Source organism: Hermetia illucens, chromosome 3 (assembly GCF_905115235.1).
Source record: "Hermetia illucens chromosome 3, iHerIll2.2.curated.20191125, whole genome shotgun sequence".
Lineage (NCBI taxonomy): Eukaryota > Metazoa > Arthropoda > Insecta > Diptera > Stratiomyidae > Hermetia > Hermetia illucens.
This window is the reverse complement of record NC_051851.1, coordinates 178,476,843-178,503,933: the sequence shown is the minus strand read 5'-3', so window position 1 is coordinate 178,503,933 and position 27,091 is coordinate 178,476,843. Positions and strand designations below refer to the sequence as shown.

The 27,091-nt window shown below is 45.6% G+C and overlaps 2 protein-coding genes across 11 annotated transcripts in view; one reads left to right on the top strand and one right to left on the bottom strand.

Annotated features, from left to right (window-relative positions):
• Positions 1-27,091, bottom strand: part of LOC119650609 (sodium/potassium/calcium exchanger Nckx30C) — a 282,153-nt gene that overhangs the window by 162,213 nt on the left and 92,849 nt on the right. The gene's annotated exons all lie outside the window — the stretch shown is intronic.
• On the top strand, positions 11,215-14,304 carry LOC119650610 (von Willebrand factor D and EGF domain-containing protein-like). Its single transcript, XM_038053490.1, has 5 exons — positions 11,215-11,368; positions 11,729-11,786; positions 11,840-11,910; positions 12,084-13,934; positions 14,073-14,304. The coding sequence occupies exons 1-5, from the start codon at positions 11,283-11,285 to the stop codon at positions 14,236-14,238; spliced, it is 2,232 nt and encodes a 743-aa protein (XP_037909418.1). The 5' UTR covers positions 11,215-11,282; the 3' UTR covers positions 14,239-14,304.

Sequence of the window (27,091 nt, the reverse complement as noted above, 5' to 3'; positions counted from 1 at the left end):
CGTGTTGTATTGTACGCGGAGCAGTAGTTGGAAAAGTTTCGTTGCAGTTGTCTGCTTTGAGCTAATCCCACTCAACCTGTTGGGGAGTGCCATCCGCACGTACTCGAGAAGGGCGACCAAACCCGAGTCTGCAACGGACTCAGCTGAAGTGGCTCTTATCACGAAGCCTCACCGGAGGTTATCTGGTGCCATAATTCCCATGGGGGGAAGGTCTCTGAAAGCATATGCTCCTAGAGAAGTCCCGGAGGATATGCTCTCGAAAGGTGTTAGATAGGCCTTGCAGTCACTAGTATAAATGCTGAGACTGCCCTCAGTATGAATCAGTACCGCTGCGCCAGTCATTGCGGGGCGCTAATTATGGTCTTCAAATCAATCCGTGACGGAAGAGAACCGTGAGATTATGCTTACACGGCAGGTGCTCACGTTACACTTCAAGGACCTTTATGACCCTTTTACGACAAGTAGATATCCTGGAAATCTGAGGTGAGTTGAAGCGCGTTGCCTGCATGCATGAATCACTTCAAGAACAACCGAAAATTCTTGGCTTAAATTATTCATGTTTTAACTAAAAAACCTATATTTTATGCCCGATATTCTAGGCAGCTTTCCCGGGATTTTCCAATTCTTACTTTTTGTAAACAGTCACTGGATAATTTCAAATGGGCATCCATGGTCACTTTGTGGATTACAAGTTCTTCGACTTTGCATGAATTGATGTGACAGGCAGGCAAATAACAAGCCGATTTTCGGTGGCAGGGTTTTTCTGCTTCTACTTCTCCTACTGAGATAAATAAGCAAGCTCATGGCACTGATAAGCAGGGGCTAACTTTAGTTCCATTACGAAATTAGTCAAGTGAAGATAATTGTGTGTAGCTGCAAATCAAAACTCGGTCTCATTTGCTAAATTCTTATAATGGAGAGGCTATCACAAACTGAGCAAAGTAACCCATAATGGAGCGGGGTGGATTGATAATTATATGTTCCATTACAATACTCGTGGGCTTCATTTCGATTGTGCATGGTTGCACAAAACCTTTAATGTAAATATTGGGAAATCTAGTAACCATTTTCATAATTCATTTCTCCTGTAAAGCTTGTAAAACTACACAAATCAATTTGTATCTTTTTCACTTTTTTTTATTCTAGTGTAAAAAAATGGCGAATCGAAAACCGGACCTACCACGGCATCGAAAGATACCGTCCTGAAAACCAAATCCATATGCGGACGCGACAAGTCGTTAAAACAAGCGAAGTTAATGTTTCATACAGTGATATTTTGGTACAGTGTTGTGATCACTATCAAAAAAGTAAGAATGGCATCTATGAACCAATCTGTGATCCCGAATGTATTCACGGCAAATGTGTTGCCCCTGACCATTGCATGTGTGATCCTGGCTTTGAACCACGAAAAGTCAAGGAGCCTCCAGCCCATTCGACCAGTAGCGATTCTAATCGTCCCTGGGAATGCCAAAGAACAACCAGCAACGACACTGTCAACCATCGGGGGGCATTTGAAGAAACTCAAAAAAAGGAATGGAGTGAAAACACTACCCTCTGCACTCCACCTTGTACGAATTCCATCTGCCAAAAGGACCTCAACTGTGAATGTTTCGATGGCTATATCTTCGCTGAATATAGTGTAAGTGATTGCGTACCGTGGTGTGAACCAGAATGCATAAATGGATTGTGTAGTGGCCCTGATCAGTGTGACTGCTACAAAGGTTACCGGAAAAATGTGTCAAACTCAAGGCCCTTTGAATGCGAACCGGTATGTGAGCCTGCGTGCATTAATGGAACATGCATTTCTCCGAATTCCTGTCAATGTTGGGAACATTATTATCCAATCCCTGGTAAGGTGTCGAACCACAGGTGTGCACCATGTACTTTGGATTGCGGAAACGGAACTTGCAAACTCCCGGAAAGATGTGACTGCTTCAAAGGATACTATTTTGATGCTAAAAAAATGACATGTGTTGTAAGAATGGAAGAAGCAATCAAGTCTTCCACAAACAATGAGGAGATCCAGAAAACGTAATTTCAGATTCTTCAATTAAATTTTCGCATACATTGCTTCCTTCTTCTCCATAGGTTGGTTACTTGCGCAGTTGCGACTGCCGGCGGAGGTTCAGTGGGAGCAATTATTCTATGCTTTTACTGCTGGAGACGAAAAAGTAGAAGAAGGGAATTACCTGTGCGTTCTCTAAATCAAAATGAATAAAACTGGTTTTAAAATCATACGAATAGGTGATAACTCCTGAGAACCTTTTCCTTTACGTGCGTTTTTCTTTCCTATACTACTAGTAACTATCATCATCATCATCACTGTCATCGGCGCAACAATCGGTATCCGGCCTAATAAGGAACTGCAGACATCCCGGTTTTACGCCTAGGTGCACCAATTCGACATCCCTAAAAGTTGTCTGGCGTCCTGACTTACCCCATCGCTCCATCACAGGCAGGGTCTGCTTCGTCTTCTTTTCCTACCATAGATATTGCCCTTATAGACCTTCCGGGCTGGATCATCCTTCAACAAACCAGACTGAACAAAGGATCAACTCGAATACTCCACCTGAAAGGCACTCCATGAACTCAGTGGTCAGGAGAAGCTCAGCAACTGGGAATGTCGACCCAATTTATAATGAGATCCACAGAAGATGTTGAGATTCTTCCAGACGCTATGGGAAAGATGATAAAACTAAGGTTTACTTCGGCAACCAGCAACATCATTGCCGTCCTTAACTGGATTTCGAGTAATCATTTGACTAGCAAGATTAATGTGATAAAGGCTCATAGTCAGTTACGATGCTACTGCCACGGTTATTCTCTCAATGCTCAACATTTGGGAGTGAAGACAGATGACCGGAGAGAGAGGACTTCACCAACAAAAAAGTCAAAAAGGTAAGAAAGGAGACTGGTCGCGCCATGCAAGGACCTCATGGAAACCCACCACCCATGAAAACTAGCATCTATCTAATATATTCCAACCACAGAAATCCTCGAAGTCCTGAAGCAGAAACTTGTGGTATGCTCCAATTGCATCTGCAGCTATCAAAAGAGTGAAGGACACCCTTGTTCTTCCAGAACCAAAGAGGATTTTATAAAAGTCCCACCATCACAGAGCGAGAAAGTACCCTCAATCTAGGTCAGACAGAAGACTTCTGGAGAAGTGCCGATGCAATTTAGAAGCAGTGTGCTGCCACACTTTATACATTCATGGGAGGTCCTCTCGGAAACAACCATATATAACTGAAGTTGACATTGAAGCAGCCCTTGAAAAGGCACGTAATTAGAAAGCACCAGGAGTTGACAAGATTCACAACTTCTGGTTAAAGCAGGTCAAGATCAATAACAGGTAAATCATTTTAATCAGACGATTGTCGATCCGAAAGTAGTTTCAGCAATCTTCACCGTAAGGAAAGCTTATGTCATCCCTCTTGTCCTTCAAAATGAAGACCAATTAGTTGTCTTCCGGCAAACAGTTCTCTACGCGAACATCTCAAAACATCTCGTTGCTGACAAATTGGCAGCTGAGGAACAAAAAGGAGGGGAAGGCATATGGAAAACGAAACCCATTCACGGAGGTCATATAAAGAATTTATGTTGTCAAGTATTGATATCGAAGCCCCCAAAAAAGGTTAACTAACGGTCTACTATTTTACGAGACTGAAGCATTCCACACTTCAATTCAGGATGCTTCATCCGCAACAAAAATTATAAATTGTTCGTCCTTCATGACTCCCCCTCCGCCAGTTGTAGGTTATGTAACTGTGAGGAGGAGACCATCCAGCACGTAATATCTGCGTGCAGGATGTCGAGCAATACCGAGTACACCAGTCGTCATCACTCCGTCCGCAAGATTGTCCATCGAAACCTTGCGTTGTGGTAAAACTCAGTGGTAACCTACCATCCTTATTATAAGTATACTTCGCAGAGAATCTTGGAAAATGATCGGGCCAAACTACTGTGGAATCACACTATTGCCACCGACCACAGTGTTAATCACAATAGGCCCGATCTAGTTCTGCCTTTGAAGGAACTATATGGAACTATATATGGAGAGCGGCGATTCTTGCAACCTTTGCTAAAGTCCGAAGAGTCCTGTCCGGTAATACTCTGGCCTAGTGTAAAGTACGCCACTATCCAGGCGTACAAAAGTGGGTCAAGTTCGTTAGATACTTCATGAGACTTTGTATGTAGTAATTGGTGCCATTGAAATTTATGCCAAATTGGATCAAAAATCTATTAATGCTCGGAGAACGGCAAACTGAAAATTATGAAAACACAAAACATAGAAAAATAATCAAGAAATGACGACTTGATCGCACAGTGAAGCCAGAAAATGGAAGATCCCCGATGGGTCACAACCTGATCCGATGTTTTTTCTATTCAGTTTAGAGGGGGCGCGGTCTATGTAGGGCCCTCCTTCCTACCTCGACATCTCTATGCCACATTGTAGGGAAATGCCTCTTTTCATAAAATGGAAGAAGAGTGTTAGCTTCTCGGAAAATCGTGGAGGTAGCGGAAGCACATTGTCAGAAAACGATCGCGCGTAGTTGTGTTTGAGGCGCTATGTCCGACCGAGGGCCGAGGACTAATGGGAACCACCGAACACATGAGTCATACTGAAACTTAAGACGAGTGGGTAATGGCCGAAATAAGTCCTCTGATCACTGCCCGGGGTATGTATGTGATTGAAAAATTCTAATTGGCTAACTATTGTTGGAATTGGACAGGCAGGCAGAAATGATCTTGCTCTGATTGAAGGCGATTACTTCCATCTGGAATCTGTTATTTCGCAGTAGTAAGGAGGCCTCACCTCACCTCACCTTGGCTCTAAAACGTATCTGAAGACTGCAAGAAGCTAATCGCGCAAGGGAATTCTCTTTGAGCTTCTCGATTAAATGAAGAGTACGATATTCTGTGCCATCTCAACCCCTAGTTGCACGTCAAGGATAAGATAATAAAAATAATGCAAACATAACATAAAAGATTCCAAGTATCCCATCCTATTTGGCTGCAATGTGAGAACCCATCCAGCTCTTGACTGGCACCCTAATTCTCTCTCATTCCTACAAGGGGGAGAAGATGAAATTAGAGTCACAGCGAAATTCACGTCAATCTAACCTTTCCGTTTTGAATTCAAAGAAGTTACCAGAGACGAAATATTGGGGACAACTAGGCACACTCTTACACTATCTTCATTTCTTTCCAGCCGAAGAAGAAGTATCTTTAATCTATTATTATCGAGGAACCGCGAGCATCCATCCAAAGTTCCATGTTTGACACCCCATTAGAGTTATCAGTTCCCAATCATTCCATTTCCGAGTTCCGAGTTCGAAAACTTTTCCATTTTGGGTTACCGCAGGTGTCGTATTTCAGGAAACATTTGACCTCTTCCCCAGTGCAAGATCGTCTCTAAAGGTGCCAATGGTTCCCCCAAAAGAGGAAAAATCCTCGAATTATTTGGGATATTTCAGAAGAGTTTGAAATAGCGCCCAACGTGGCCCACTACATTCGCAATATTCCACCAACAGTCAAGCTGCAGAAAATAGCTTATCTCGACACCAAACTTCATTTCGATCTCTCAATATGTTGCACGTCTTGACTCCGAGAACATTTGGCTTGATTTTGAGACTTCTACATTATGTCCAGGGAATTAAAACCTTCAAAGGACCCAACCCACTTTCCCGAGCCTGGCTACCATAGAGACATGTATGGTAAGCGCTGCTCTTAGATGCTGCTGAGGGTAGAGGGTAGGTTACAGCACGAAACGTCTAAGGTTGATATGTCAGACATCGGGAAAAAAACAGACGTCAGCTACGGAAGTCTCCGAAAACGGAGCCAACCAAAAGGGGGAGAAACGCGGAGTAGGAATATGACAACCTTCCAGGCTCTTCTTATAGTGAGGGAAGGAAATATGTTAGCAGCAATAGGTTACCATCAAGGTTGCTAATGGGGTACTCTATTCAAAAGACGTAAGGAGGGATGGGCTGCATCCAGATGGGGAGAAAAGGAAAAGCAAGTATACCCCAAGGGAAAGTCATTGCCCGATAATTGAGGCGAATCAGCAGATGCAAGAAGGGGAGGACGGACGGGGTTGCGAATGACGCGAACGTAAAAAAAGAAGGCTCAAATTTTTCGCATACCAATGCGACCACCGTGTGAGTATCGTCGGATACTTCAATAGCTTCCCTCAGGATTGCAGGACTTTAAAATGAGCGAAATCACTGTGATTCCCGGGGAACAAAATTTTTTTCTCGATCCAAGTTTCAGACAAAATATTTTTTTTTTTCTGTATCTCAGGGACATGACGATTCTCTATTCTGTCCTAAATATCTAAAGGAATACGAATACCCGGAGCACATACTGTAAACTCAGAGAGGGAACAGCTTGAAGTTCTCTTGACAAGACCCTTACAAGTGGAGATGATCATTCCGAAAATGAAAACAGACTAAGGCTTTGTTTGCAACTTTTTCTTCAACCTTCATCCCGTTCACAAGCAGGGTCAGCTCGTCGTGATCGATTTCGCCATCTGGATGTAATTGCGAGGCGTTGCTTCGGTCGGCCTTTAGATCGCTTACCATCCGCTTCGATGTTCAGACCAATTTTGGCGAGTTAATTCTCGATAGCGCGAATTGCCTGACTATACCACCCAAGACAGCTTTCTCTCAATTTTGTCACAATCGGTGAAACCCCATATCGATCCCAGATATCCTCATTTGGGATATAAGGCTTTGTTTTCAGCAAAACCTTAATTAGGTTTGGTGACTGTTCCACTAGGGCTTTTGAGGAAGAGACTTCCTGACGGCTCTAGAATGAGGTCATAACTCGGAAGGAGCAATGATGGAAAAGGTGAGTCAGCAGCATCAGTATGTAACTTAGATCACCAAAATGCCACGACAGCGTTTGCACCACAGTAGAAAACCAGATAGAATCAGTAAACCTCGACGAGATTATCTTGTCTGCCAGTTTGAACCCAAAAAGCAGGGCAAAAACGGGAATATTAGGACTCGAAAAGCAATTCAGAGATCTTCGAAGTAACCTCAAGAAGCGCGTACAGAAAAACAAGCGAAATTGTTGCCAAATCTCCTAACCGGTGCGTCCCTTCGTGCGGATAAGGCAACGCTCGGTGGATGCGTTATAGGCATGTACATGCACGCATCAGGAGATGCGGGCTCCCAGCCGTCCGTAACCAGCGACTGCAGTGCCTCAGTAGTGGGAAACTTGGCCGCTTTGGCATCTAATGCTACAAAAGATCTTAGTGGAGCCGAAGTGAGATCCGCACTGGATCCTTCCTTACTAGCCTGGAAGGTCACCACCGAGGACAGCATTACCCCTAGGCAGTCGAGGTTCATCGCGGGACTCGGAAAGGAACTTAGATAGTCACCGGATTGACATAATTACTGAAGCTGTAAAAGAGCGTGGAAGGCAGCAAACTGCATTAGCGTTTCTGTCACTGGGAGAACGCATAAACCACCAGACGTATGCAAAAGGGAGTTTTGAAGCTGGAGCTAAACAATTCCTGCGAGAAGGCAGTGGATAGTTTTCGCAGTCAGGTGGAAAAGGTGCTAGGTGAACAAGCAGACGTGAAATCTCGAAAGAACCAGATGATAATCGAGTGCAAAGACCTAGATGAGGTCACATCACGAGAGGATATCTAAGATCTATATCTGCTACGCTAAGGGAGCAATTCAAGCTTAGCGGAATAGAGGAAAGTGCGATCAAAAAGATGAAGAAGGCATATGGAGATACACAGACCGCTATTGTTAGCTTGCCGGCCACCTTATCAAAGTCTGCACGGAAGATCCACGATGCATGTTTTGCAAAGGGAAAAGGGAGTGTACGACCCCCACATTGCAGGTGCTGGCAGGGGGACCGGGATATAGAAAGGATATCGTAAGTTTGAATGAGGTTGGTACAAATTAACCTTAACATTGCGAGGGAGCTCAAGACTTGTTTTCGCAAACCATGCGAAAGTCAAATGCGCGGGTCAAAAACCATTGGAAAACGCGGAGATATGGACATATGGATGGGAGACCATTCGAGAAACAGTGGTATTCCCAAGAGCCGGCTTTGTATGGCCAAAAGTCAATGGCGTCCATATCTACAGCTGTTACGCTCCTCCTAGTGCAACATTAGCGCAATATGAGGAGATGCTAAACAGCTTGGACGCTAGAGACCAGAGCCCAAAATCATTGCCGGCGATTTCAACGCGTGGGCTTTAGACTTGAGAAGTAGAGTAACGAACACCAGGGGTAAAAATCCTGCTTGAAACCTTCGTGGAGCTGGACATCGTACTGCCAATGTTGGATACGTGCCCACCTTCTGAGGCAGAGGGCTAGGCTCGTTCGTGGATCTGACTTTCGGCTGTACCTCGTTGGCGAGAGAATCGTCTGGCAGGTGAGTGGACATTACACCCACAGTGGCCATCAGGGCATCTTTCTCAACATCAGAAGCGGAGGAGACGACAGTCGAGCGAGCAACAGGAGTGGCAAAACCAAGATAGCTGGGTGGCCCACTGGAGCTTTTGAAGAAGGGACATTTCTAGCGGGTTAAGAAAAAGGTCGCAACCCGTGGCAGGTGAGCCAGTTGTGTCAACAGGCGAACTAAGGCATGCGACTCTGCAATGCCGCGACGCAAGTTCTGCCACAGTATGAAACCAAACTACTGGTGGAACCAAGAAGTCTCGCTGTTGAAAATATTGTGTCCGCGAACAAAGAGGATATACCAAAAATCCAGAGGGGAGCCAGAAAAGAAACACCGGGATTTTCGAAGTTGCAGTAAGAAGGCTAGACGGAAAAGTAAGCGGAATTGCTACAAGCAGTTGTGCCTTGAGGCAAATTCAAGCCCGTGGCACGCTGCTTACAAGATTGTAATGAACAAGATTTGTGAAAAAAATCACTTGAGTTGACGTGTCCGCGACTCTTGTTCAAAATAATAATATTCCTTTCCAACAACAGGACGAAAGTGGACCTAATCCAATGGTTCAATAGGACGTCTTCTCTATTCGAATTGGAGACAATAAGGCTCCGGGATTGAACTGGATTCCGAACAAAGCCCAGAAGTTGGCTGCGAAAATCTGGCACGCATGATCCAGAAGTACATTTGAATCATGCATGGTCAAAGGAGTGTTTCCCTCCATTGGAAAAGGTTGCTACCGAAGCCCCAAAAACTATCTGTCATTTAAACACTGGGAAAGATGCTGGAGAGGGTAATATATAACAGGGTGCTTCCGTTCGTCAGGCTGGCGGCTTGTCTGTCGGAGCATCAATATGGGTTTCGCAGAGTACTGTCTACGGTCTATGCCATTGCAGCGGTCGTAGACCTAGCTCGGGAGGTATCGGCCGCTGGTAACTGCTCCACCGTGGTGACGTTGGATGTCAGGAATGTCGGCCAACTGAGGCTGAGTTTATGGATTCAGGATACTCTAACTAGGCCCAGGAACCCCCATGATTACTTAACTAGGATAATTAGTTATCCCTCGGAGTGACTTCTTTGATACGAGACGGACGACGGACGGTTGTGACAGAAGGTAAAAGCTCCGTATTGAGGCCCCTGCTGTGCAAGATAGTTAATGACAGAGTGCTCGGCCTTCGCAAAGACAGGAATTGGTTGGTTTTGTAGACGATCTGGCAGTAATAGTAGTGCCGAAACACCACCAGGACGTGGAATTGCATGGAAGTGAAACCATTCTTGCCATCAAAGCATGGCTCCAAATGATGAAACTGGACCTAGCGGAAGATAAGTCGGAGGCGATCTTTATTACCAGTTGCAGGAAAACCAACACAGTCAAAACCCGGGTTGATAATCACGAGGTCATTTCAATGTCTGGGGTGACAGTGATCGATACCAGCTTGAAGGAGCATCTGGGTTTTGCGCGCGAAAAGGCAACAAAGGCTAGTTCATCTCTAGCAAGGACGATGCCTAACATTGGATGGCCCAAATCTAGTCGCCGGCTGCTTATCGCAGGAGTGGTGAAATCTACCCTGCTATACGCGATTCCTGTCTGTCTGTCTGTCGCACTGGTTAACACAGTGAAGCAGGGAAGGGTAAGTTCGGCATACCGGCAAATCGCACTAAGGGTGTATAGTGCATATAGGAGAGTATCTGGTGAGACAGCGTGTTCTATCGCGGGAATGATTCCCCTGGATTTTCTAGTGAATGAGATGGAGAAGGAGGGTGAATCCGGCCGAAGTGACTCCAGACTTCCGAAAAGCCAGTAGGAAGGAACTGTACAGGAGATGACAGCTCCGGTAGGATCATTCTGAAAAATGCTGCAGGATCCATACACTGATCCCGTGTATTGAGAGACGGATCGAGCGAAAACATGGAGAATTGAATTACCACTTAACACATTCCTTTAAGGGATACGATGGATACAGGCAGTACTTGCCTCGCTTCGGATTCGATGAGTCCCCAAAAGACCCCGTATTCGCCGCTACACCCGAGGACCTGAAGCATGTTGTGTTCCACTGTCCGAATTTCGCGATTGAAATAGAAGAGTTAAACGACGCCCTCACCGCAGTGATCGGACCCCATAATTTCGTGGAGGAGATGCTGAGGTCCGCAGCAAATTGGAGTGAAATAAACGCAACAATAACTGCGATAAAGGAAAAGCTGGGCGAACTGGAACAAGCTCGGAAAGCGCAACGAACGCGCGATTTAGTTGTGCTGGTGTAAACCAGAGCCCTCCTCGCGACGTAATACTTCACGGTGGTCCCGCGGGAACATGGGTGCAGAAGTGGGGGTGCATTTAGTGGGTGAAATTTGCACGTTAACCCATTACAAAAAAGATCTTCAAGTGAATGAGGCATACATATCTATGGAAGAATAAAGGCGAGTTCGTACGAAGTGACGTGGACTTTCCAGAAGCCGTTCATTATCATGAATGAAAATGTTGAGTCAACTGCAACTAGACCCTCCCCTTCCACCCTTTCCCTCTCTCGATTTTGGGCGAAAAGCAGCTAACGACTTTAGATAAGCATTTTATGAAACATCTGCAAGCTGACCTTGATTTTTTGTGCGTAAACAAATTTCTTGAATGCACACATGCAGATATGGAGAAGGCGCCCGAGCTTCAGAGACTAGCAAAACCGTGGTCACAATGATAAGCTACTACCCACGACCATAATTTCCATTTGATAAGAAAATCAACATCGTTTGTATGCCGCGATGGTTTGAGCTCAAGAATATGAATGCTTGGATACGACTGATCAGTACCATTGCATCGTCTTTGATTTTAGGACGTTCACTGACTAGAAAATAGACCGCCATTGGACGAAATGCTCCGGTATAAGCGCTTTCTTTGTTCTTGTGTTTTATTATTGAGTGTTATTGGTGCCACGCAGGGATGTTCTACGTTCAGAGTGTAAGGGGATGGTGTATTAATAAATCACATTAAGGACAATATTTCGGATATATCTTACCAATTTTTGCTCAACAGATATTACTGAGCAAAAAAGATTTTATTTTTCTGGAAAAGTCTTGGCAAACGATACAATGTTTCTTTATCACAAAAAGTACTCAGATGAAATACTTCCGAGATATTTGTGAAAATTTCGTGTTTAGAAAATCTTGTTTTGGTATATAGTTGTGCTGACAACTGAGCTACATGCCAACCGGGTTTTACCCATACGATCCGAAGTTTTATCTTCAAACCCATTAACCAGGAAAAACCCCAACAAAATTCGAATATAATTCCAGGAAATTTTCCATTTTATTATTTCAGAATTACGAAGACACGCTCAATAGTTCCTTTCTATACCTTTGCTGGAATAAGACCAAGAGTAAGTGTGCATACCAGACCTGTCAAAATGTTCATACCAATTTCGATTTTCAGCTTTTTACCTACAACTCATTTGAAAGAGTTTGCTGCGAGGGATATAAACGAAACTTCAACGCAAAATATCCGTAAGTGGAAACATTGTGGCGTATTAGCATTGTACTGGTATGACAAGAGGTAGGGATAGTCTTTGTGACCCTCTCCCCTTAAGTCTTGATAAAGACGATACCATTATGATGCGAATTCGTAGTCAGCAGTAAGAACGAAGTAATCTTTCATTAAAATATCTTTTATTGGCCAGTTACCAAGATTCCTGCGTACCACACTGTGACAATTGCACAAACGGTGAATGCAAGGAACCGCAGCGCTGTGAGTGTGCACCAGGCTACGCCAATACCAAATCAAAAGGGGAATGTGATCCAGTCTGCGGTTTGCCCTTTTTTTCGAATTGCTTCAATGGCACTTGTACAGCCCCCGGTACATGCACATGTCTCCCTGGATATCAGCCCAGAAACGAAACAAAGTCCGTTTGCGTACCTATTTGTAGTCAAGGCTGCCCACAAGGAACCCACTGCATTGATCCAGATGTTTGCTCATGCCCAAAAGGATATAAAACCATAAATGGAACTTGTTCGCCTTCGTGCAAGGAGGAGTGTCAGAATGGACATTGCAGTGGGCCTGATGTGTGTACTTGTCACGAAGGATATACGTTACGTAGCGGCAGTAACACCATATGTGATCCGATCTGTGAAAGCCCCTGCTATCATGGTACCTGTGTTGCGCCTGGGAAGTGTGAATGTCAGGAAGGCTATCATCATATCGCGAATTTTTCTTCATTACCGTGCATACCGACTTGTGAGCCTGAGTGTTTCAACGGGGTATGTATTGAACCGGGCAAATGCTTCTGTGATAAAGGCTTTGTTTTCAAAGAAAACAGTACCGTAGCCTGCGAGCCAGCTTGCCATCTTGGATGCGAAAACGGGTTTTGTTCAGATGCTTCGACATGTGAGTGCCACATAGGATATGTCAAAACCGAACCCCATCGGTGTGAGCCAGTTTGCGAAAAGGAATGCATCAATAGTAAATGCACGGGGCCAAACGTATGCACTTGCCTCGAGGGCTACCAAATGAACCAAACACATTCTGATTCCAGTCGCTTCCATTGCGACCCTATTTGCACCCTTTCCTGTCAAAATGGTCATTGCAGTGGCCCAGAAACATGCACTTGCAATCCTGGCTACCGGAAAATTGGAAAGTATCAATGTGCACCCATATGTGATTCCGGATGTACAAATGCGGATTGTGTTGCACCAAACAAATGTCAATGTTGGACGAACTATAAACCTGATCCTACCGACAAAACTAAGTGTAGCCCACATTGCGATGACTGCGCAAACGGGGTGTGCATTTTACCAAAACTTTGCGTATGCAATAAAGGATATATGATGCATCGTTCATCAAAGCCATTTTGTCAGCCCTTTTGCACGCCAAGCTGTAAAAATGCACGGTGCGTGCCCGGACCGGTTTGCGAATGCCTTCCAGGATATCAGTTCGCACCAAATAGCACCAGTGATTGTGAGCCTGTTTGCGATCCACCATGTAAAAATGGCAAATGCGTCGGTCCGAATGACTGCCTTTGTGACGAGGGTTTCGACAACGAACCCTCAGATATGACTAACTGCAAACCAGTTTGCTCACCTTACTGCGATAATGGCGAATGCACTGCTCCCGGAGTCTGCACGTGCCTAAAGGGTTATAAGAAAGATGTCAATGATTCAAATATTTGCATCCCAGCTTGTACGGAAACTTGCATTAATGCTTTTTGCTCAGCTCCAGATACCTGCACATGTGTGGAAGACTACCTGTTCAAGGAAGGTAGCACGGTAGAGTGCACTCCAGTATGTAACCCCAAGTGCATTAACGCTGACTGTATAGCACCGAACGATTGCCAGTGTTTCGACGGATTCGAAAGGGTAGAAGGGCCATCCGGAAACTATACTTGCAGTCAGAAATGTGCAGTTACGTGTGGTAATGGTACTTGCATTCCACCCTTGAGCTGTGACTGCCACGAGGGATATTATTTCGATAATAGTTCGTCGACGTGTATCCTGCATGAAAGCAATGCAACTGCAATGAAGCAAGGAAGAAGCAGGTGATTGAGTTAAATTTCATAGATACATTTTGTAATTTTATTGAAGATACAATTTTCTCAACTACTTTCATATTTTCTTCCCTTAATTCCATTGCTAGGAAAAGAGACCATAATCTCCCATTTTTTCCGCATTTTCAGGACAACCACGGTAATAGTTTGCACTTCAGTGTTATTGTTTGCTCTACTGTGTGGGGTTACCTACTTATTTTCGCAAGAGCGGTTCAGAAAGAAATGGTCATTAAGACGGTTGAGCCCAGGGAATGGTTCAGAAGTTTACCAAAACTTAGTCTTTGAAGATAATTAAGGTGATATATTATTTCTTGTTAAATTGTTCCTATCAGTACCATATAAATAAATTAAAGACAAACGGTTTGTGTATTATTCATTTTATAGAATCTAAACTGCACTAGTCTCCTTGCATCATTTGTTCAGGTTTCGAAACATCACTTTTGATATAGAAATCCCATCCAAGGTTGAATGTGAGGTTAGTCATTCCGTGTGTATCATTTGATATTCCATTGGCTTCCGCCGTTTTACAAGACCGTAATATGCTATATATAGTGCGATTTCCACCAGGATCAATTTTCCAACAAATGCCAAAACTAAGGCTTCAAAAAGTACTTACGGAGACCTTTCATTTGATACCCCACACGACTACATTTGATTAAAAAAAATTTCACCCCCCCCTCCTTTACCATGTATGGGGACCCCCTTAAGTTCGACGTAGAATGATGTAACTCACTGCATGCTTGAGCATTCACAGTTTCCACCTTTCCACCAAATTTGGTGTCAATCGCTATAACCGTTTGCGAGAAAAATGTGTGTGACAGACAGACAGACAGATCTTCCCAGATGGTGTGAACTATACAAATTTGCCTACAGTCCATACAAACCCCGACAAAATTCCCGTAATGGTCGAGGAGGAAATTCTAGATGCAGCAAGGAAATTCACTGAAAATCAAACCCCACGGCGGGTCAGGTTCCCAAATATAGCCCTGAAAGTAGCAGCCAGAGCAGCACCAAGTATGCTTACCCAAATTTTTACAGCATGCCTTAGAAAGGAGAATTCCCCGAACAATGGAAGCTGCAAAATCTGATACTTATACCGAAGCCAGATAAACCATTGGGTGACCTCTCCTCATATCGACCGATATGTTTGGTCAATACCATTGGCGAGCCATTTGGACGGGTAATATTCAACCGACTGCACGCTATTACGAACAAGGAAGGATGCCTATCTGACAAGCAATTCGGGCTTCGTAAGGAGAGATCAACCGTCGACGTAATCCACACGGTGACTGGCTACACCTAGGCTGCAATACAGAATGACACATGCTGTGCGAAGTGGACGAATATCATAGATTCTCTAGCCAAACTACAGGCTTCGAAGCTCGTTGTAGGTATCGTTGTTGAATTTCTTCTTGGGAAAAGATTGTACTACGAAACGGCCTGAAATTATTCCCGATAACGAGTGGGATACCACAAGGCCTTAGGTCCCTTACTGGAGTTAATTATGTACGATGAAGTGTTAACGCTACGCCTTCCTAACAGCGTGACATCAATTGACTTTTCGGACCAAATCGGGGTAACAAACGATATTGAGATCTACGCAAATGAAGCGATATGAGAGATTAATTCCTGGATGAAAGAGTCCGGCCTATCACTTGCTGAACATAAAACAGAACTAGTGCTAATCAGCAAAAGAAAAAAGGACACAACCCTGAAAATGACAACCGGACTATAGCCGTTCTGAAAGGGTTTGTTTGCGTATTTATATGCCTGGTGAACTAGGCATCCCGCCTTTAGAGAGTATCATCATCATCAACGGCGGTATCCAGTCTAAGCTTGCCTTAATAAGGAACTCCAGACATCCCGGTTTTGCGTCGAGGTCCACCAATTCGATATCCCTAAAAGCTGCCTGGCATCCTAGCCTACACCACCGCTCCATCTAAGGCAGGGTCTGCCTCGTCTTCTTTTTCTACCATAGATATTGCCCTTATAGATTTTCCGGGTGGGATCATCCTCATCCATACGGAATAAGTGACTCGCCCACAGTAACCTATTGAGCCGGATTTTATCCACAACCGGACGGTCATGGTATCGCTCATAGATTTCGTCATTGTGTAGGCTACGCAATCGTCCATCCTCATGTAGGGGGCCAAAAATTCTACGGAGGATTATTCTTCCGAACGCGGCCAAGAGTTCGCAATTCTTCTTGCTAAGAACCCAAGTCTCGGAGGAATACATGAGGACTGGCAAGATCATTGGCTTGTGCAATAAGATCTTTGACCCTATGGTGAGACGTTTTGAGCGGAACAGTTTTTTGTAAGCTGAAATAGGCTCTGTTCGCTGACAACAACCGTGCGCGGATTTAGAGAGTCGAAGACATCGAGTGCAGCATGAGAAAGTAATAAGTCCCAGGTAAATACCACATGCTTTGGTATATCTTCATGACAATCCGAGACTGGCACGAGTGGTACTATGGCGAAGCTTCCGAAGAAGGAGCGGATGGTACCCTACAGCTGGGCGTAAGTTTTACTTAGTTTGACGATCCTCTTGGAATCGTTCGGGGTGATATTAACGCAATTCAACTATGAGCAAGTATGGATTATAGAAACCCCCTCTTGGGTACCACATTAAAAAGTGGACTCGGCCTAAAGTCCTTCGTTAGAGTCGATCCATTTTGGGGAATATAGCGACACACACCGATTCTCAATACAAGGTAAAAATTAACATTTTCATTAAAATTATAGAACGGGTTTCTGTTAGTACGCTAATGGAATGCAGCGGTAAGGATCCAACCCAATTCCTTTTGCAATTCGAGGACTGCATACAACGGTTCCCATGCTAAAAGTTTTGGAGTTACGAGTCAAGGCGTCTTTAGAAATCTCTCGGTTTTGCTTAACCAGGCTAAGTACGGAAGTCTCAATATCTACCATCCATCAAGTCATGGTTACGAATGGCCAAGCTGGACCTGGCGGACGAAAAGACGGAGGCGGTCCTCATTACCAACCGTAGGAAGAACAACGCGGTTACCATCCAGGTTGGTAATCGTGTGGTCGTCTCAAAATCGGCTGTCAAATACCTGAGTTTCAAGGGACACTTGGATTATACGCGAGAGAAGGCAGCAAATGCCAACTCATCCCTTGCAAGGATGATGCCTAACGTGGGAGGGCCGAAGTATAGTCGCAGGCTACTCATCGCGGGAGTGGTGAGGTCGATCATGCCATACGCGGCCCCTGTCTAGGCGGGAGCGTTGAACCACGCTATCAACCGGAGGAAGATAAGTTCAGCATACCGGCCAATTGCGCTAAGGGTGTGCAGCGCATTTAGAACGGCGTCGACGGAGGCAGTGTGTGTCATCGCAGGAATAATCCCTATAGATCTTCTAGCGGGCGAGGCACACTGGCTCTACGAAAAACGGAAGACAAATCCAGCCGAGGTGAATGCGGATTTCCGAAAAGCCATCAGGAGAGAGTTGTGTGGCAAGTGGCAACAACGATGGGATAACTCCGACAAGGGCAGGTGGACCCATACATTGATCCCGTGTATCGAGAAATGGGTCAACCGAAAGCACGGAGAATTGAATTACCACCTGACACAGTTCCTTACGGGACACGGTGGCTATAGGAAGTACTTGCATCGCTTCGAGTTGGACGACTCTCCCAACTGTCCTGAATGCGGTGCTACACCCGAGGACCCGGAGCACGTTATGTTCCATTGTCCCAGATTTCTGCAGCAGAAAAGGAGGTTGAACAGCATCTTAGGGGCAGACATCGAGCCCTCGAACCTGGTTGAAGAGATGCTGAAATCGGAGGAAAACTGGATGGCGGTAAATGAGGCAGTAGCCGTGGTGCAGACAAAACTCCTGGAATTGGATCGAGCTCGGAAGGCGGCGCGACAGAGACGTGACATGAACGAGCTGGTATAGCGAACCAGAGCCTCCCCCGCGAAGTAATACTTCACGGTGGTCCCGCGGGGAGGGGTGGAAGAGTGAGGGTGGTTTTAGTGGGTGCGAATCCCACACACTGCTGCAACCTGGCGCAGCAGCGTCTTTCTAAGATTTCTACCTCCATCCATAAAAAAAATATCTACGTAGCATAATAATACCAAATCATAGGTGCCTTGTTAGCTCCTTACTTCTGACTATTCTTGTCAAGTTTTAGGAGCCAACTGTATCTTAACTACTTTATAATTTGCAAAGCCAAAGAAATCTCCTGGGAACTTGGATAAAAAAACACTTAAAACTCAGGGCATAAACCCTGTATACATAACAACAATAAAACGTTAATGAAAATTCGTCTCCAGTAACCTTTGCCATTTTCAGACCAAGTTTCCGGCTATAAAATTGCCAACACTCCCATTTAATGTTTCACCCAGCTAAACGAACCTGTCGGTAGATGAATAGCTGGAAAGGGGGTAGAAGGTCAATGTGCACGCAAGTTTTGATTTAGCCTTAGTCGTTAGTCCTTAAAGATTTGAAAAATAATTATATGAAGGACCTTGGCTAAATTGTGAGTGATCCTTATCAGATTTAGGAGGCATACAGTCGTGAACATAAGGCATATTTGCAACTGGTGAACTTGATAAAATGTTTCATTGGATTAGGCGTTGGCAAAGACCGTTGAACACCCCAGCTCTGCGTCAATCTGAATAGGACAGTAAATGCCATTCTTCCCAACATTCACTCAATCAAAAATTTTTATTGGTCGATTATTCACGTAGTGAACGCTCCTCTACCAGATGACCTGAGCCCCACGGCAACACCGAAAGTCCTTTAACCAAAATTGAGCTGTCCGTCAAAAGAGTGACATGGGCGCGAAATGTGTTCATACTCTCAAGGACGTCAAATGTCGTAATAGCCAGAAGGCTTCTCTACCCACCACACGCAGACCTCAGGAGCTGTACACGAATATAACCAATATCGACCGTATGCATACCACCTACAAATATACAAGACTGCTTACTGTTCCCGAGCCTGTTAACTTTTTCGGAGGACACGTTGAGTACATTTAACATTCGTTTCCTCTTGCTTTCACAAACCACCCTCGTGTGACTGAGCGTCTGAATTGCAACACAATGGCCTCCACTTGTTCATTTTCCAGCGCAAATAGTGTGGAACTGTCGAATAATTAAAAGGTGATTGTTTGTAACAATGTGTCGTACTTCACCTCCACACTTTGGTCCCTTTTGAATGGAAACAAAAAGTTGTGGAAACGACTTGAAATTATGATTGTTTGTGAGAGATTAACAACGAGATTGTCGCACTCAGAAAAGGGACGTGATATTTCGACGGCCGCACCGCACCGGTGTTTGGTTGCTCTCCGGCAGGAGTTTGTCAGATAATGTTGGAAAACAACTAGAGAAGGGATGCAGCGATTCAGAGCTATGCAGGAATCAGATAAATCCTCCTTGGAAAAGGAGTCTAAGGACAGTGCTACTTACTTCAGTCATGAACTTCTTCGATGTGAAATGCACCTTGATTCGCAGGGCTCATATCCTGCAATGTATCCTTCGTTTTTGCGGATAGACCTCGGATCTTAAATAGGGGGATTAAATAGACCATAAGATTGTGCAAGTAGTTCCACCGAGCTCGTATATAGTGCACGATACTCTCCAACTTACTTCAGCAATATCTGCAACAAGTACCTCTAATATATATATACACGCACAATTCAGGTCCTTTCGAAAGTTAGCTCTCTCCCCCTTCCGGCAGCAGCTTTACAAAATTGTCACTGTTCTCCACAATTTCATCCGTGTCTATAGTCCCACCAACTACATCTATATATTTTCAGCCCCCAGGAGCATATTTACCTTCCAAAGAATACAAGGCAACATACTCTAAAAAAAACTTGGAACAAGTGCGGAAAAAAGTATTTCTTTGAAAGCAACATTTCATCCTTGAGGTGATTCCAACTTGACCTTTTGCAAAAGTGAAGGATGCAGATAGATTCAAAAAGCCTCTATGATTTCCCGACCTCGGCAAGAGGAGCCGAAGCGTAGAAGAACTGCATTAACTATTTATAAGTGGCCTAGTTGCACGCACTATCTCCTTATAATATAACGTGAATGCATTCATGAGCTACGCTTCAGAAGGAGGGGGTTTTCACGGATGTGAACGGTACAAATTCTAGGATTTGTTGTTTGGAAAGGAGGTTCTCATGTGAAAAAGAAACACTTTTGACGAGTTGAATGGATGGAATAAATGTCACGCATGTGGAAGATCAAATATAAAGAAAAAACAGGATGAGAATCGGAGTCCTTCCTTCCTTCCTTTCTCTTTATAAATGCTTCTATGGAAGGAAAATTATAAGTGACACGTTGATAACTGGTATTCCTTGGTCACGAAAGTCTCCACATTAAAAGCAGAAGGGGCCACCACTATTTACTATCAAACTCTCCCAATTTTGTAACAAATTAATATCAATGAATTCAAAAATCCTGATTTCATGAGAACAAAATTACCAAAAGTTTGAATCAGATTTCCTCCTTTTGCCAACCATGAGGTTGAAACTATCTACAAAACTCGACGCTGTTTTATATGGTTGCCATTGATCTCTTCTTTTTTGTGGCTACACGGAGGTGGAAAATCTTAGAAAGACACGTCCGCCTACGAACTACAGCAGGCGCATGTGGGATTCACACCCACTAAAAACCACTCCCGGTCTCTCCAGTCCCAGCTCCGCGGGACCACCATTAAGGTATTACTTCGCGGGGTAGGTTTGCTCTTAGGCACTCATCTTTCTCCTATTTGCAGCTTTCCTCCTTCTTTGTTCCTTCAGCAACTCCTCCTGCATTTCGATGATTGCGGAGCCAACCGCAAGCCACTTCTCCTCGGACTCCAGCATCTCAGTAACCAAGCTCTCCGGGGTCCCGCTCCTGTCCAGCACCTGGTTTAAGCTCCTTCTCTCCATCGCAAATCGTGGGTAGTGAAACATCACATGCTTTGGATCCTCCGGTATGCCATCGCATCTGGGACAGTTCGGAGAATCATCCAACCCAAAGCGGTGCAGATACTGCCTGTAGCAACCACCGTGTCCCGTGAGGAACTGGGTAATGCGGTAGTTGGTCTCCCCATGTTTTCGCTCAAGCCGCACCCTAATGTTGAGAATGAGCCTGTACGTCCACCGACCTTTCGTAGACTCGTCCCATCTGCGTTGCCAGATATCAAGCGATTCTGACCTTCCCGCATTTCTACGCTGTGCATGCCCCTCCATACGTCTTGCATTGTACAGGACACTCATTTCTTTGGCCAGGATGTAAACCGGGATCATGCCTGCCACCACCAATACTGCCTCATCTGATGTGGTTCTAAAAGCACTGCAAATCCTCAAAGCCATCCGCCGGTAAACCGAGTTCACCTGCTTCTGTCTCTGAGAGTTTGCAAGTGCCTCTGCCCACACAGGCGACGAGTAGAGCAGGATGGAGCGCACCACTCCGGCTAGCACCAACCTCCGGCAATGTTTCGGACCACCGATATTTGGCAACATTTTTGCAAGTGCCGTGGTGGCACTGGCTGCCTTTTGGCATGCATACTCTAGATGCTCCCTAAAACTCAATTTGGTGTCAATTATTACCCCCAGGTATTTAATAGCCGGCTTTGATACGACCGTATGTCCACCGACCTCCACTTTCACAGTGTGGTTCGTTATTAAGACCGCTTCCGTTTTCGCGTCCGCCAAGGTCAGCCCGGCCTTTTCTAGCCAGGACTTTACCGCTCTCACTGTTTCCGTTGCGTAAACCTCCACATCTTCTGATTGTTTTACTGCAACAACCACAGCTAGGTCACCAGCAAAGCCGACAATCGTAGTCCCCTATGGGACGGGAAGAGCAAGCACCCCATTATACATGATATTCCACAACAGGGGACCAAGTACCGATCCCTGTGGTACCCCGGCTATGACAGTGTACTCTTTGGGACCCTCATCCGTCCCGTACCAGAGAGTCCTCTCTGAGAGGTAGTTTTCCACCAAATTCGCTAAGTATCCGGGGACACCTATGTCAGCCAACGCCCCTTTAATTCTATTCCAGTTGGCCGAGTTAAATGCGTTTTTCACATCCAACGCCACCACGGCACAGTAGCCGCCAGAAATCAGTGCACTTTTTGCAAGGTTTACCACCATGCCAATTGGGTCCACCGTAGAGTGGGCGCGTCGGAAACCAAACTGGCGTTCCGACAAACCATTGCTGGCTTCGACGATGGGCAAGAGTCTGTTATAGATGATTCTCTCCATCATCTTCCCCATTGTATCCAACAGGCAGATAGGACGATACGACGCTGGGTTTCCAGGTGGCTTGCCAGGCTTCGGAAGCAACACCAACTTTTGCTGTTTCCACTGGGCAGGGAATATTCCTTCTTTATAGGCACGCCTCGAAGGTGTTAGCACCAAGGTCGAGCCTAGTCTTCACTGCCAGTTTCAAAGCTCGGTTGGGGATGCCATCCAAACTTGGGGCCTTGTTGTCACCGAACCTACCACATATTTCCCGCAGCTCCTCCACAGTTACAGGCGGTATTATGCCGTCATTTGGCTGGACAAAAATTTGCCTTCCCCTATTTTCGTGGTGAGGGAACAGAGTGGTAACAATCTGTTTCAGGAGGCGCGGACAGGTCACCTGGGGTGATTTCCGCAGCCTTTTCATCACCACTCTGTAAGCCTCGCCCCAAGGGTTTATGTCGGCATGGTCGCACAGCTGTTTGAAGCAATTCGTTTTGCTCCTCCGAATAGCTTTCTTTAGGCGACCACGCAATTGCTTGTGTGCCTCCTCTCGACCGTCGCCACCGGGTTTTCTCCTGAGCCTCTGGCAAAGCCTCCTTGCCCGAAAACATGCGGCTCGCAAACTTGCGATTTCGTTGTTCCACCAGTAGTTGGGGTGGCTGCTGGGGAGCAATCGCCTTCTGGGCATAGTAGCATCGCATGCTTCCGTCATCCATCGAGTGATCTGGGTGGCTTTCTCTCCAGCCGTACCATTCAGGGATATGTCGGATTTGAGCACCGCGGAAAACGTGTCCCCCTCGAAAGCTTTCACTGTCCAGCCAAGCATACCACCCGGCATTCTGCGAAAACTCTTTTTCGAGCTCGATCCGCCCTTGATCTCTATGCAGATTGCTTGGTGGTCGCTGTGAGTATAGTCCTCACTGACATGCCAAGCGATTCTGCTGGCTAAAGTGACACTCACGTATGTCAGGTCCACTATAGACCCCAGGCCCCTTCCCCGGAAAGTGTAGGCAGATCCAACATTCGCCAGTACCACGTCTAGCTCCGCGAATGCTTCGAGGAGAACACGTCCCCTCACATTAGTTATCCGGCTGCCCCATTCAAGAGCCCACGCATTGAAATCGCCTCCTATTATGATCGGCCAACGTCCTCTTTTATCCAAAACAAGAGCGGCAAGCATCCGCTCATACTCGACGAGTGTAGCGCTGGGTGGTGCCATTGACCTCTAAATGTGACACGAGACGTCAGCTATACCTACATTCCATCGGTGTGCATTTACTGAAATATGGTCCAGCTCCCACCAGGACTATCTGAAAAACACTTATTCTTTCTACACTGTTCTACGTGAAGTAGCTCTAGGCGAGCCACTGATCAGCCATCTTGGAATAATAGTGGTAGATATGCTATGCAATTGTCGTATTTTCGCTATGGGTCACCTATCTACTCCCAGTTCCGCCTTTTCATCAGCAGATAGGCAGGTACCTGGCCCTTACGTAAACTTAGTTATTCATTAGTAGTTGGCTTAAGGCAGTGTATCTCGACGCCTGGTAATTCATTTCAACTCTACTTGCCACGGTTTTTACATCCAGAGACCAAGTAGATGTGCTACCCTAACAGACTCATGCTCATCATCTTGAAAGAGAACCTAGGCTAGCGTGCCTAATATAATTATGAGTCGCTTACCCTAACCGTAATGCATTATATGGTAAAGAAGTTTTTGTTGTTTGTAGGAAGCTTTCCTAGCCAATGGTGAACTCCTTGTGCCATGGCATATGCTACATTGCACTTTACCTACTTTTCTACGGTAGCTCATCGCGCACCTCTGCTCGGAAAAATCAACATACCTCTCTGCTCGTTCTATTCATCAATCCACTTGAATGTTTTTATAACCCCCTAATAGAAAAAGTAGCGGCACGCAAGCGAACATAAAGGATCATCGATGTTATATATTTATATGCTACATCTACGCTCTGTCGTACACGTTTACCTGAAATGCACTTCAGATCAATCACTGTTCTGCGGCAAGTGGCCTTGGGGCGACCATGTGGTCCTGGATTTTTTTCCATGGGATAGCTAGCAATGCAATCATTGCCCTCCCTTACTTAATGTGTGACCTGTCCACGGCCACTTCCGCCTTCCGATCTGTAAGTGTCCAGCGCGCCGCATTCGTAGCGAAATGCCCTATGGGGCGCCCGACACAAACCCCAGCGGTGGCCAGCCTCCTGACAATTCCAGCACAGTGGAGTATGCAAAATAGTCTCAAGTTGATTAATAACCTCTTCGACGCTCGAAGGTGGAAATTCCAAATCACTGGAGACCTTGCTCACAATGGGTTTGAGAGCTGGACGAGAAGTACGATGGAGTGAAGGGTTCGGTCCCCAAAAATTTCCAAACCCTCCCCTCCATCGCACCTCCCTATCCAGGAGCTCCAGTTCTCCAGTTGCCGGACGAAGCTGCGTCATAGTGCTAAGACGTTGTCTGAGCAGAGCTCTCCTGAGCGGAAAACTCATCCCTGCTGGCAGCACATCAAGCAATTCGTCGTTAGCTAGAGGTGTGTAGAATGGCCTGCAGATACTCGTCGAAAGGCTGGCACTTTCTCCTAAACCGGCTGCTGGTGAGCATCCGAATATCACCATCGGGAGCAGGCTGATCGAACCGCTCTAGTAGTTCGTCTTACAGGAGATTCCAGGACAGAGGACCAGCCCTCCACTGGCAATGCCAACACCATTCGGGTGCATATCCTGCTAACAATAGGTGGAGATGTCAACTCAGGGGTGATACCAATCCAGGAAACTGCCTATCGGCATCGAATCAGGGGCTCCCAAGAACTTCAGGCCCCATCATGATACTAGTTTAATTACGTGGTCGTCCCAGAAATTGCCACCTCGGGAGAATCTGTTGAGGTCGGTAGTTGCTCTCCGACCCAAACCCGCAAATGGCGAACGCGATGCTCCAGCTCTAGGAGTAGAAAAATTTCGGTACGGTCGGGGGCCAGGCGAGTCCTCATTTGAGATGCTCACCGCGAACCGTGCGGTGCTCCGGGGAGAACCTAAGTTTCCGGATCTCCTCCCTCCTCCCTTAAAAGCCATATCGGGATATTAAAATTTGATTGATGATGGTAACGAAAACAAAAAAAAATTTACTGTGAAAGTTCGTATTTGTATTTTATATTTCTTCCCCTTCCAGAAAACGTCAGTCCATATAAAAGGATTCTCTCAGGAAGAAGAAAGCTGACGGCCATCCGTCGACCAAGTAGATGAATCAACTCAAACCTTTAATAAGGATAATAAAGGGATAGGATTGGGAAACTCTACGTTTTGTGAGGATTCTGATCTGAATTGCAGACCTAAGTCCCTCGCAGACTAGAAATAGGATGACGACACGGCCATTCTCCCAACTTTGACTAGTCTGGTCGAAACTCAAAGCCACGATCCAAACCAAACACCCACAAGGTCAACAAAACACGATATTGAACTTTACTATTTGATGAGTCCATTAATTTAGGCGAACTCCTCGGCAAACATTTGAAAAGTTGTCGCTCCAGAGCTTCGGATGGACAAGTGAATGGGCGAGGTCCGTCTACTTCTTTCTACATTGTCCACTCTGGCACCTTGACAGAAATTTCAGCCGGCTATGCAGAGGAACCCGCTGAAGAGCCCTGTTTTGAGCGTCAAGCTCGAACTTACAAGAGGATGTTCACCTGGTGAACAAAGCAATCGTAAGTTCGTTTCGGCATCAGAGTATTCGCAAGCGAAGGAAGCTATGATCCTAACACTATCAAGTCCGGTTGAAGTAAACCCCAAAAGATAGTGGGAATGCCACCTTCCCAGCCCCACATTGGGCGCCAACTCTCTTACGTACGCAACAGATCACAGTGCTCACTAGGGACAATCCTGTGCGCCGACCATGTTGTTCGTTTGGGATAGTATCAGGTCAGCATACTCCGGTGTAGTCAAGTGTTCACGAAGGCTGTTCACTTCCATATGCTACTTCCATATAGCATCACACAACAATCTCAACTGATCCTTGGTGTTGATATAACGGCATGTGCAGACTTTAGTTAAGGCACCGAAAGCAGATCTAGCGCCCTTAATGCATCGGGCGACATCTACTTGGATGCCATTGATCGACGCTTTCGATCCTCTACTCATTAATGTAGATAGGGAGAGTGTGATGACCCGTCAGACTGAGAATCTTGCTTTTTTTGGTGTTTATCTGCAGTCCAAATCTACCTGTCTCTCTTTCGAAATCAAGAGCCATTACGCCAAGGTCCATAATCCGGTAAGAGGGCAAACAAGTATTATTAGTAGGCCACATACAGGAAACAACTCCTAAATCTTTTCCTGCTTGCGATGTAATCGATCTTTATATATATTCGTTGCCAGTCATTCGAGATCCAGGTAAGCCCTGCGCTCGAAGAGTATACCGCCAATGACGGGCCGCTTCAAGCTGAAAAAATCTACAAATGTTATCGTTGCTATTGAGCAAGGTGTTTTCTAGTCGCCCAACACGATCACAATATGGCCTTTTGGAAGCGTCTTCTAAAGTACGTGCAATTGCAAAAAGCATCCTTCTCAAATATATTGGAAATCTTCATTGGTATGTAGCACTGCACAATTACAAAACTCTCCAACCTACGCCAGAATGTCGCAGTCAAGATCCTGTTAGAATCCTCCTCCCATGTCATGAGAGAGCCCCTTAAGGAAGCTGGCAGCATCAACCCGTGTCTACTATCACTAGTTTCTCTGAAGTACAATTCTGCAAGGGAGAAATCCCACTACCTCAGTTCGCCTAGTTCCGGTAGGTTCATCCAATATCACCGGAGCTCTAGTTCAAGAAAGTAAGCATTATGCGGTTCCGTGCCGCTGTCGAGGAGCATGCGCACATTTCACAAAGAAGCCAGAATTCGTTTTCGCCAAGCAAGGGTCATAAGGTCATCAC

What these genes read in the sequence shown, in the direction of transcription:
- LOC119650610 (XM_038053490.1), top strand. Translation starts at nt 11,283, where the DNA reads ATGCTCCGGTATAAGCGCTTTCTTTGTTCTTGTGTTTTATTATTGAGT. An exon ending in GGATGTTCTACGTTCAGAGT is followed by an intron (nt 11,369 to 11,728) that starts GTAAGGGGATGG and finishes TTATTATTTCAG; the next exon opens with AATTACGAAGACACGCTCAA. An exon ending in TTGCTGGAATAAGACCAAGA is followed by an intron (nt 11,787 to 11,839) that starts GTAAGTGTGCAT and finishes TTCGATTTTCAG; the next exon opens with CTTTTTACCTACAACTCATT.